General features: G+C 45.7%; 1 protein-coding gene across 1 annotated transcript in view; it reads right to left on the reverse strand.

Annotated features, from left to right (window-relative positions):
- The window catches only part of Adam12 (ADAM metallopeptidase domain 12), a 124,518-nt gene that overhangs the window by 60,533 nt on the left and 50,921 nt on the right, over window positions 1-13,064 (reverse strand). Inside the window, exons 7-8 of the mRNA XM_026781030.1 lie at window positions 12,290-12,374; window positions 8,535-8,683 (exon numbers count right to left, since the gene is read on the reverse strand). Coding sequence (XP_026636831.1) covers window positions 8,535-8,683; window positions 12,290-12,374 — 234 coding nt within the window. The remainder of the gene's footprint in view (window positions 1-8,534; window positions 8,684-12,289; window positions 12,375-13,064) is intronic.

Below are 13,064 nucleotides of genomic sequence, written 5' to 3' on the forward strand. Positions count from 1 at the left end.
CCACCTCTCCATCCATCCATCCATCCATCCATCCATCCATCCATCCATCCACCTCTCCATCCATCCACCCACCCACCTATCCACTCACCCATTCATCTATCTGCTCACCCATCTCTCCCCACACCTATCCATCCACAAACTCTCTACTCACTATCCATCTATCTACCCATCTGTCTACATCCATATACCTCCCCCAACCCATCGAGATGCTTACCACCCACCCATCAATCCATTCACCAACACATCCACCCACCCTTCCATCCAGGAAGACTTATTGGTTCTAGTACATGTTGGATGCTGTTCTAGGTGCTGGGGATTCAGCAATGGATAAAACAAGTATTTGATCTCATGTGGCAGATAAGAATCTTATGGTTCCTTCTGGATGGCATAATTACAGAGAGGCCCAGAAGTAACCTGTGCCTTCACGTAAAAGCTGTTGCACCACTTTCTAGAAAGAGGAGGAAACCATGTGGGGTACAGGCATGGGAGGGAATGGGGTCAGGGAGAGCTTCAGCTGTAATGTCTTTACTAATAAAGTGAAGATTAAAGAGGCCATGACAGAAAATAATTCTGCTGTAGTGATGTAATTTGAAGGAGTTTTGCAGAACAGTTTAAAATGGGGCTGTCTTTTGCCTCCCAGAAGTTGCACAGGGACACAGCTTTGTCCTAGGAAGACCTTTGTCCTAACATGAAGTCCAAATATGGCCATGGCTACTTTCATGTGGCAAACATACTAGGAGGTGACTCAGCTTTAGATCCTGGGGCTTCTGCTTGGATGGGTCAGAAACTTTGTGACTTGGTGGACATCTAAGCACCAGTTTTTCTATTTTGAAAACGGACACACTTGTGTCTTTTTTTTTTTTTTTTCGAGACAGGGTTTCTCTGTGGTTTTGGACCCTGTCCTGGAACTAGCTCTTGTAGACCAGGCTGGTCTCGAACTCACAGAGATCCGCCTGCCTCTGCCTCCCGAGTGCTGGGATTAAAGGTGTGCACCACCATCACCCGGCAGCACACTTGTGTCTTCTTCACTGACCCAGGGCAGCATAAATGCCCTCCACTTCCGGTGTCACTTGCCCTGGACTGGATACTCAAGGAGCAATGCTTTCAAAGTGTCCAGCCCAAGAGAAGAGGACAATTCTGCCATGCCCTGGGACCATCATATAGTATTTGAAGTCCAAATTAACTGCACATAAACTCCTTTCTTTTCCAGTAAGCTGCAGCTCCTTACCCAGGCAGTAAGCAAGAGCTAGAGTGCTGTGTGCTAATGAGGTCTTCTTGCCCTGTTTATATTCCTGCCAGGCCATCATCCCCTAAACTACAGTCAGGACGTAGCCAACTCTAGGATGCTGGCTGGATAATTAAATTGATTTTGACCAGTAATATTTCATCTTCCTGGAGCCCCCCCCCCCATTTGCCATTAAGGCTCTTTCTTTCTTTTTTTCCCTAGATAAAGATTTCCATCCTTTATCCCACCACTTTGAGAAAAATGATGAGGATTTGATTAAACGGAGGAAAAAAACAAAAAACAAAACCCCCTCCCCCCAAACCTGCCCTCCTCAAATGAGATGATTCAGAGAAATAAGTGCCTTCAACTCCGTCTTTGCAAATCCCTCCACGTCCAGAGTGTTCCAAGATCTTACACAGCTGCTCAGAGTTCAGAAGGGGGTAGATTTGGATGGTGTGTGTATTCTGTGTGGATGACTCTTGGGCTCTGGTACATCTTATCAGCTGCTGGGAGCTTCCACAGGAAACCACTATTCATTCCACCCCCTTGACATGCATTTTCAGACAAATCCTTTCAAAAAGAAATTCCATTTTCGCACGAGACGAGCTGGAGATGCTCAGGAAGAGGACAGCTTGACTTCTGCTCAATCCCTTGAAGGCTCAGCCTGGCCTTTGCTCCCAGATGCATTTTCAGCTTACCCCCTTCCAGCTTTGGCTCCCTGCCCATAGGGAATGAAATTATCGGCCATTCTCATGAAGATTGAAGTGTGGTACCATGGTTGCGTTTAAAGATTTCTCTTTATCTCTTAGAGCAGTGGTTCTCAGCCCAGGGGTCTGAAACCCCACAGAGGTAGCCTATCAGATATCCTGCATATCAGATATTTACATAGATTGGACCAATAAAAAAAATCTCCTCGCCATATAATAATCAAAATGTAAAACATACAGAATAAGGAAAGAATATTAGAAGCTGCAAAGGAAAAAGGTCAAGTAACATATAAAGGCAGACCTGTCAAAATTACACCCAAATTCTCAATGGAAACCACGAAAGCCAGAAGGTACTGGACAGATGTGCCGCAGACACTAAGAGACCACGGATACAAACCCAGGCTACTATACCCAGCAAAGCTTTCAATCACCATCAGTGGAGAAAACAAGATATTCCATGACAAAACCAGATTTAAACAATACCTATCCATAAATCCAGCCCTACAGAAAGTACTAGAAGGAAAACTCCAACCCAAGGAAGCTAACTGTACCCACAAAAACACAGGCAACAGATAACCTCACACCAGCAAACCCCAAAGGAAGGAAACACACAAACACCACCACCGAAAAATAACAGGAATTTACAGTCATGGTCATTAATATCTCTTAATATCAATGGACTCAATTCACCTATAAAAAGACACAGTCTAAGAGAATGAATGCAAAGGGAGGATCCATCCTTCTGCTGTATACAAGAGACACACCTAAACCTCAAGGACAAACATTACCCCAGAGTAAAGGGTTGGGAAAAGATTTTCCAATCAAATGGACCTAAGAAACAAGTTAATGTTTAACAAAATAGACTTCAACTACTGCACGTACTGGCTTTGTAAGAGCCTAGGCAGTTTGGATGCTCAACTTACTAGACCTGGATGGAGGTGGGGGTTCCTTGGACTTCCCACAGGGCAGGGAACCCTGATTGCTCTTCGGGCTGAGGAGAAAGGAGGACTTGATTGTGGGAGGGGGAGGGAAATGGGAGGCGGTGGCGGGGAAGAGACAGAAAACTTTAATAAATAAATAAAATAGACTTCAAACTAATATAAATCAGAAGAGATGGAGAAGAACACTTTATACTCATAACAGGAACAATTCATCAAGATGAAGTCTCAATCCTGAACATCTATACCCTAAATACAAGAGCACCCACATATTTAAAAGAAACACTACTAAAGTTTAAATCACACATCAAACACCACACACTAATAGTGGGAGACTTCAATGCTCCACTCTTACCACGGGACAGGTCAGCCAGACAGAAACTTAACAGAGAAATAAAAGAACTAACAGATGTCATGAATCAAATGGACTTAGCAGATATCTACAGATCATCTCACCCAAACACAAAAGAATATACCTTCTTCTCAGCACCTTATGGAACCTTCTCCAAGACTGACTCGGTAACAAAGCAAACCTCAACAGATACAAATGAATTGGAATAACCCCCTGTGTCTTATCGGATCAACATGGTTTAAAGTGAGAATTTAACAACAACAACAACAACAACAACAACAACAACAACAACAACAACACTACTCTCAGAAAGCCTACAAACTCATGGAAATTGAACAGTGAACTATTGAACCACCCCTGGGTCAAGGAAGAAATAAAGAAATTAAAGACTTCCTAGAACTCAATGGAAATGAAGGCACAACATACCCAAATCTATGGGACACTATAAAAGCAGTGCTAAGAGGAAAGTTCATAGCACTAAGTGCCTACATAAAGAAAGTGGAGAAATCAGATATTCACATTACAGTTCATAACAGTAACAAAATTACAGTTATGAAGCAGCAAAGAAATAATTTTATGGTTGGGGGTCACCACAACATGAGGAGCTGTATTAAAGGGCTGCAGCATTATGAAGGTTGAGAACCACCGTCTTAGATGGACATACAAGTGCCTACAGATGGATGCTATGGTACCCAGGTTAGTTCAGACAGAGTAAAGAAGATGCTCATTGACGAGACCCTCCCATACCTACAGAATCTTCCAATCAGAACTCTGCCCCTTTCAACTTGCCACCTCCAGATCCCTTGCAGGTCTCTCCACTACGAAGAATGCCAGTTCTCTGAAATCAAGGATCCTGCCATCCGTGTGCATGCACGTGCATGTGCAAATGTGAGCGTGTATGCATGGATGAGTGTGTATTAATGTATGTGGGGAGGCCAGAGGTCAACACTGGGTGCTTTCCTCAAACATTCTCCAACTTACTTCACTTCTTTCACTGAACCCAAGCTTGACAATTGATTTGACTAGCAAGTTAGAAAGCCCCAGGAGTTTCACTGGCACTGGGATTACAGGTACCCAACGCTTTGCTCAACTCTGTATGTGGGTGCTGGGGACCCGAATTCAGGTCCCCATTTAAGAGCATTTCATGCTCAGAAGGCAGCATTGCTTACCATTGCCCCAGCTTCCCTGCTCTTTCAATTTTTTCTGCTTTTTTTTTTTTTTTTGTCTGTCAGTGTTCCCTGAGCCTCAGAGGGGCCGATGTCGATGTCTCACTTGAGTTGAGCATCGACGGGTCAGTTGCTTCCAGCACTTGACCAGCTGCAAGGCTCCAACCTGCAGGGGTTTTATTGCCTGGTTCTTTCATCTCTCTCTATCACTATAATACAAATCCCCTCAGTATCCCCCCTCCCCCCACTCTGGGCTTTGGTGATTAATTCACCCGCTTGCTTAGGAAGTTGCTTTCTATCTGAGAAAATTAAAAACACCACTTTCTAGACAGGGATGGGGGATCATAATGGGAACCACACAGATATGAGTCTGTCCTGCTATGGGTGTATACCCAACATCCATCAAAGAGCGTAATGTGTGGCCGATTCCAATGCATTCCTCCCAGACTGCCTAAGTGCCTAGCTCTCAATGATTTTTTTTTGTAAAAATTAAAGGAATCAGTGGCTCTATTTTTGAACATAAATCTTAACATTCCACTGTAGCAAGTTATATTTACTATCATGTTAACTCCCAATGTGTTCTTGCCACTCCAATATCCTTATTCCTATGAATGCAGCACACTCAACCCAGGAAGACCAAGAGCTGCAAGGAGCGTCTTAATGGATGGATGCTGCTGAATTTAACTCCTACACAACCCCCACCCCCAGACTTCACATACAAAGAGTAATTTCCAAGGCAGGTCTTATATGCTTAGTCTCCAAAGACATAAAACACAAGGCACTCACGGGCTCCCAGTAATTAATGAGACAAGCCACAGGGAAACTTCCCCCAGCTAGTGCTGCCGCGCGCAAGGAAATCAGGAGCCCTGGTTTGTACAGGACCCTGTTCTATGCTTGTGTTTGCAAGACTCCCAGTCCCACATGTCAGGGTTGAAGGGTTGGGCCATGATTTTAGAGTTAGGGTACAGGCATACTGTGTGCAGGGAAAACCAGGGACTCTACAGGACACACACTTTAGTCCATTTCTGGTATTTATGTCTTTTTGATTCTGAGCTCTTATTATCAAATCTGCCCATTAACCTATCTCTTTCTGAGTGTCCTTCAGGTTCAGACTTCAACTAACCAGCATTTCTGATACTAGTCACCCATGGGTCAGTCAGCAGAGTGGAAGAAATTAGAGAAAGGGTGGTGTTTGAATAGTTTTAAACCCAGAAGTCCTTCCTACAGCTCAGTGGGAATTCTGAAAAAGGTCCAACTTCTGTGCTTGCTGTCCTTGTGAACGAAATGACACCCATACTCCTTTGTCTTTGGGGGTGATTTATAGTTTACAGAGGCAAATGATCTCATTTAACCCACTTCCCCTCCTCTCCCAGGGACCCCATGAGGCAAGGGAACCACCACAATGAGATAATGCTGGAGCAGCCTGGGAAATTCCAGCATAGGTGATGGATGATAGGGGATTGTCTGGGCTCCTTGGCTTTCCCCTCACTCTAGGCTTTTGTGATTAATTCACCCACTTGCTTAGGAAGTTGCTTTCCATCTGAGAAAATTAAAAACACCACTCTCTGGACAGGGATGTGGGATCATAACGGAGAACCAAATAGAAAAAGATTTACACAAAAACACAAGCTCAGCAAAAGAGAAAACTCTGACATTGCTAATAAGGAATAAATCAGATAAAGGCCATTAGCAAGCCCCTGGTGTGTGTGGGAAGCCCTCAAAATGTTTTGCTGAGCTCTTAACAATATCATTCCTACCTGAGGTGTTCGGATATCTCTAGGGTAATTTGGCTTGCACTACTCGGCACAGCCATGGACACCTGCCAGTGAGAAAGACCTCACACAAAACCCCAAGAGTGCTAGAAAGCATGCCTGCAAATGCCTGTGATCTTTCGGGCTGTAGGGTCTTCCTCAGCTGAGCACTCCCAACACAGTGCTTCCTATTCAAGAGGATGAGTGGGTGGCGGGCTGGCTGGGAGGCAGGGGAGACATACAGATAGACCTATGCATTTTGCCAACAAGGCTCACAAAGGTTCAGGGGTTTGCTTCTCTGCCTGTGTGCACGAGAACTCTGGATTGGCCATTGGGTTAGAACTGGGATGACATGGTTTCTTCAATCTAGACTCGACTTAGACTGTCCTCTTCCATTTTTCTTTGATCAAAAATGAGAAAGCACGAGCTAAGTCAGCTGGCAACGCAGTTGGTCAGCGGGGACCCTTCCTGGAGGTGTGTGGGTAGATGTATTAGTGTCCGCGGGATAATCAGGGGAATGAGGCATGGAGATCATTTGCTCTGTCCTCTGAATGAGAAGACACAAAGACCACCCTGCTGCAGGCCAGCTCCCACCAGCTCAACCTTGAGCCACTCCACACGCTCCCCAGGGAGGCTGGCCCTATCCAGGGTCCCGGGATAGTGAGACAGAGGTGCATGCAGGCCTCAGACCAACCACACACCCTCAGCAGTGGCTCCTGGCCCTAAATGCCCAGCTGGTTCTTCCCCTCTTTCAGGGTTTGTATACAGAGAATGTTATGTTTCAGTGGGGCCAAGCTTCCTTTCAGAGACTACCACTTGACAGTCTCTAGCAGGCACATTCAGCCTTGTGACACTGTGACATAGTGACATGATGTCATCTAGAAAGCTCACGCTTGAGAACTGCATAACGGAGTTGTAAAAATAAAATTGCAAAAGAGATACCTCATTTTGTTTTAAGTGGGTATACAATTTTGTGTCGAGTCAAGTTCATCTCTATTTTAGGTTGCATGTAGCCTGTGGGCCAAGGGTGGGCCATGCCAAGAGCTCCCCTGTAGTGTGGCTTTAAACTCTCTTCGCCTTCAGTCAGGTCCTGTTATCACTAAACAAGGCCTATGTGACCCTATTTAATTATTATATTCAAAGCAGAACCAGGAATGAGAGGTTGGTCCTGCAGGTTTGGAGAGCCCATGAGGGTAACCTGAAGCAGCAGTAACTTGCGGTGAAGGGCAGGCACCTGGGCAGTGGCTCACACGAGGCTGCAACGCTTTGGTACGGGCTGTGTGGTTTAGCCAAGCCTTTGATTGGTGGCCTAAAAGCCATTGGTAGGAGCCCCTCTGGGGGCTGTTTGCAAAGGCAAGACCACACTCTTCAGTCCTTTCCTCTTCCTGCAAAGGTGAGACTACATTCTTCAACAATCCTTCCCTCTTCTGGGCCTTAAGCTAACAGGCAGCTAGTCTCTCACAAGGCATGATTTCTCCTTGGCAGCAACACTTCCCAGAACCCAGCTGTTGGGTCATTGGGTCAACACTTTGGCCCCTTCTGTCACAATTCAACAAACTTAGACAGGAGACTTGGCTGGGGAAGCTTCATGGGAGAAGTGTCTACATAGTCTTGGGTTTTAGGACAAGGACAGGGCACCATGCCCAGAGTGTGCTCTCCTTTTCTAAGCTTGCCTAGATCAGCCCAGCTTGGGACAGGCTCTTAGAGTTGTCAGAAGATACCAGGTAGCATCTGAGTCACCCTCACTCAAGGGCTTCAATAGTGGGACTGGCTTTTATGTTTCCTGGAGGAACCGAGTCTCAGGTTGCAGAAAATCATTGAATGAAATGGAATCACCCAATCTTTGGAAGCAGGAAAGTCATTTCGTTCAACCCCCTGAGGTCTGGCGAAGTGGTCTGTCAACATGGATACTCTAACCAACCCTCACCCCCATCCAACCAGAGGCAAAAGGCACCTTCTACCCAGCCTGCTTCAGGATGTGATCGTCTAGGATACATGACCCATTTCAATCTGTAGGGTGAATTCTCAAGGCCCTCGGAAGCCTGCCTCCTCCAGCTGATGTCGGCTGAAACCCAATGCTCAAATCAGAAACATGTGCTGAGATTGTAGGATAATTTGTGATTTCTAAATAATAGCATCCATCCCCACCACATCCCAGGGAAGAGGCCAGCCCTTGTGCTATGTGGCATTGAAGCTGGCTGCCCATGACTCACCAGAACACACAGTCTACTCTTGCTCCCTGCACAGGAATGTCTTTCGAGAAACTTCTATAGATTCTTTAGTCAGAAAACTGGGCGGGGGAGGGGGCTCGTTTCCTCTTTTTCTAAGATGTTTCTCAGCACACAATTCAAGCTGTGCACCAGGCAGTCCTGGGCCACTGGAGCCCGGCACTTACCCGGTGGAAGGGTTCATGATGCAGCCTCCTTTGTCTGCCGCCATTCTGCAGCTACAGCCCCTCTCCAGGGTGTCATGGTTCATTCCGAAATTGTGGCCCAGCTCATGTGCCAAGGTCACGGCAGCGCCAAGGGGGCTGTCTGAATGGTCCTAGAAGGAAACACGAGAGCACAGATTTACAGTTCACATCTGCTTGGCCTTGTCTCCCCCATCTTCCCGTTCCTTGGCATTTTCCCATCATTAACACTTGGTTTAACTGAATTCCCTCCCCATAAGGCCCAGTACAGAGCCTTGCTATTAACTCTGAACATGGGAAGTAAGTTGGCCTATTCCATTAAGCCCGTTTGGGGGTTCTCCTGGTGAAGGCTGTCTCATGGATATGTGAGGATTCTTTGCTGATCTCCCCTCTGAAAAATACCATTGAGAGGGGCAAAAAGTTATTCCTAATGATAGAAAGAAAAGGCTACCTCATCAAGAGGATGCTGAATGGAAGATGTTTTCAAATCATCCCTGAGCAGCTAGACTCAACCCTCTTTGTTCCTTTCTGCCTGGTAGGGGAAGATTCTGGGCAAGTTTTTGACAACACACAATAATAGTTGCTCATGTAACATAATTCATTGGAAAGCTGACTGAACTAAGATTATAATTCAGTTATGTCTCACTCTTGCTGGCCCTTTAAGTTGACCTTGGACATAGAGAAGTTCCCCTTCTCTGATGGAGCCGCCGAGGTTCGCATTAACCTTTGGCTACCATTGCTGGCCGCTTCCACCTTACTGGAACCCTTGGACAGCTTGGCTCGAGTAGACACTTAGAAACAGCTAAAAATATAGTTACTTAACTGAATCTAAGACTGATTAGTTCATAGATGTGATTTACAAAATTCTGCCGGCGGATGGAGTCTTGAAAAAGGTGTTTGGACCCCTGGATAAATGAGTACCTTGCTTGAACTTTGGTTTGCGTTACCCAGAAAAGCGATAACAGGTTTTCCAAAACATATCCAGAAGAGAGCATGATAATGTGTTTTAGAAAAAACTCTCATTTCTAGTCTTCATGGGGACTCTGGGTAAAGGTGTGTCTTTGTGAGTGCTGATGTATTCACTGGTGGCACCACCAGGAGCAGGGCTTTCTCACTGGTCTGTTGTTTGAGACACAAAGACGTGTCTAGGAAGCAAGCTGTTCTTAGACCAGATGAAATCCCTGATAGGTTGCTTCATTTCTGTCTCACAGTTTCCTGTTGTAGGAAGCGTCATAGACACGTATCAGGCAATAATCCTTAACAGCGTGCCCTGGTGGAGAGCACCGTGCTGCTGGAACATGTGGAGGGCAGGACTTAGCACACGTGTTGGCACAAAATTCTAGGAACTCGTTCCTCAAGCGTACTCAGCGGCTGGTTTTTCTGTTTTGTGGAACGTCACAGCTTTGTTTCGAATTGTTTAAGCTATTTTACATCACGCTTAAGTGATTATATGACTCTCTCTTAAGGATCACTGGTAATCCCTTTAGACCGGCTTACAATGAGGAAGAACACATCTTTTTGCGTGTCTGATGGCATGTCCAAATCAAGAGGGCTTTTTGTTGTTGTTGTCTATGTTAGTTAGATACAAAGACGTGACTTTAGATTGCTAAACGCAACAGTTGACTGTATCTTGAAAAAAATGGAGAAAGGGTCTTGGAAGTCATATTTTTAGGTCTCTAAGGGTTCTTCTCTTTCTGTAAACTACTTACTTTCTGTACCTTTGGGGGTCATTGGGTATGGGGATGGTCACAGCTAATATGCATGAATCCAACTTCAGGATGCGGGATAATGGAAAGCTAGCGTAGATGTTTTAGGTCTGGGCAGGATGTGGATTCTGTTGCCTACAGAAGTTAAAGCGACTGCACAGTGGTATCCACACCCTATCTCATATTTCTCTGTGGGATAAAAAGGGTGTGTGTAATGAGGATATTACCTGCCATCCAATTGGTGGAGCCAATTTTTAAAAATTATTTATTTTTAATTATGTGTGTACGTGACGGTGTCTGTGTGTGGGTTTGTCCATGTGAGTATAGTAGCCGTGGAGCCCAGGAAAGGGTACTGGGTCCTTTGGAGCTGGAGTTACAGGCGGCCAGGAGCTGCCTGACTCGAGTCCTGGAGACCAAGGCTAGGTCCTCTGGAAGGGCTGCACGGTGAACTCTTTATTGCCGAGTTATTTCTTCAGTCTCCTTGATCTAACTTTGGTCATGACTTGATTCTCACAGCATGACACCCAAGCTGCATCTATTCTCATCTTTCTTTCACCTATTTAAGACGAATGGTTTTTCTGTATGATTGTAAAGAGGAAATCTTAGTACTTGCTTCCTTAGAGATAGTGCAAGGGATATGAGCTGGCAGGTCCTTTACTCTCTCATGTGGGACACGGGATGTTTGAGGCCCATGCAGGGCAGGATCCACTTTGCTTATGAAGAATTCCATTTTGGCTCCTAAATGTATTTGTGCCAGTTTTAAGTGGCAAAGTCAGTAGCAACTAACCATGGAACCATGAAACTGAAAATTACTCCCTCTTAAAACTTTACAGTCTGTTCTAGGAAAACATAGCTGCGATCTGACTCGAAATTAACCTGGCACCAGCAAAACCCAAACTTTCCAGTGACTTCCATGGTGGAGATCACCAGCAGGGCTTCCATGTTCAAAGGAAACCTGAGAGGGGATGGTTCAAGCCAGCAATCCAGCGAGTGGGTGCAGGCCCTCCACATAGGCTACCCACGCGGTGCACGCTTGCATAAATGACCTACCACTGCTCCCAGGCGGGAGGAAAAATGTTTATGTACCGTCACTAGGAAGATTAGATTAGGCAGTATACAGAGAAAATAACACTCAGCAGAAAGTAACCGTTTCCACCCTTTGCTACAATTGAAGGCTCACAGACAGCTCTATATGAAGGGCGGGGAGACAGTCACAGCTTCTTGGGAGGGCAACAGTGTATTTGTTTAATAGAGATGGAAGGACAAGGCTCCGAGGAAACTACCTGTCTGAGAGATTGTACCATGGTGAGCACTAGATTCTCAAGGGACCATCTGGTATGAGAATCCCTTCTAGAACTTTCAGGGGGGCTAGCGTGGGAGAGAGCCTCCCGTTGGGCAGACGGTCTAAGTTCCTTCCATCAAACTCATAAGAAATCTCAAACATGCTTCTCGCTGTATTTCCTTTTACAAACACATATAGCCCCATACATGACAAAGTTATCCCCGTAAAGCAATAAACCTAGGCCTCTGCCTTCCAAGAATAAGTTATGATAAAGACAAATTGTACTCTGGCCAGAAGGTATGGAAAGCATTTGCAATGGTACGTAGTGAAAAACCTCAAACTTCTGACTGCTGGGCACGGAGGCAGAACCATCAAAAAATCACTAGAGCGGCAACATTTGGTGAGACCACAGTCTACCCCAAAAAAAAAAAAAAAAACTGAGCATGAAGGGCAACCCCCATCCCCCGACTCATCCCGATGCCAGGAAACATTCCCGGATTGGGATACTTGGACCAATAGTCCCACTTGAGATGTTTCTCACTGAAGGAGCTACTGTCCTTCGCCTGCCTTCCCTGCATATCATCTGTGTTCCCACGTGTGGGAAAATAAATCATAAATATGGGTGGAGTAAGAGCAGAGGTAAATTCAGACAGCATCACTGGACAAGAACTAATTTCAAGAGGTCCGACAAGAGTAGGGATTTCCTGGGGGGATTAAGCAGGGAAGCCATTTCCGGGGCCTCGTTGGCTTACCATGACGACTCCCCCAGACTGCTCTGCGGTGCACATGCTCATGATGGGTGCCATGCCGATGGTGGTTCCTTGGAAATAAACCCCACTGAAAAACACAAGGAAGGACGGTCTTTAATCTCATGCATTAGGGATGCGTTTCCCAACGTTTCAAATGCTGCTAGGCAGGCCTGCCATTGAATGTTCATTGACTCAAGCAGCCCCAGGAAGGGTATTTCCTGACTTGGGACTTTTATCTTTTTGCATTACACTTTACTTTCCCAGTTGCAAGATGGTCCCATAATTCTTGTTGAGTTCCGCTGTCCAGGCTCAGACAGTGGTCAGGCATGACTTTGTGTTTGTAAGTTGCGGCCTGCCTGCTTCCTGATGGGCTGTAGGGAGCTGTTCCTTTGAAACAATGCCTGCTGATAGAAAGGCCGAGAAGTCACCGGGGATCACTATGTGCTAAAGGAAACAGGAGACAGCTTGGGAGATTTTCTGGTGGAGCTGGAGTTTGCTTCCGTGTGTAACTCATCATCGTTAGACACGGAATCCTTCAAAGTGTTCTGCCAATAAGGCTTTTGAGACTGAAATCGGCAGAAAAGTGATCGCTCCTCTAGAGCCAGTGGATAGCAAGTAATCACCCACAAAGCCTTGGCATCAGAGAGGAAGTTTCTGGAAGGGAACTTCGTGGCTTCAACGTAGGTGTTCTCCTATCTTGAATCTCAACCTGATCATGAATCTAATCAAACCAAATGACTGCTTCAGGCAAGTGTATTAATCCCAGGTTCATGCATTA

The sequence above is a fragment of the Microtus ochrogaster genome, chromosome 8, assembly GCF_000317375.1.
Source record: "Microtus ochrogaster isolate Prairie Vole_2 chromosome 8, MicOch1.0, whole genome shotgun sequence".
Classification (NCBI taxonomy): domain Eukaryota; kingdom Metazoa; phylum Chordata; class Mammalia; order Rodentia; family Cricetidae; genus Microtus; species Microtus ochrogaster.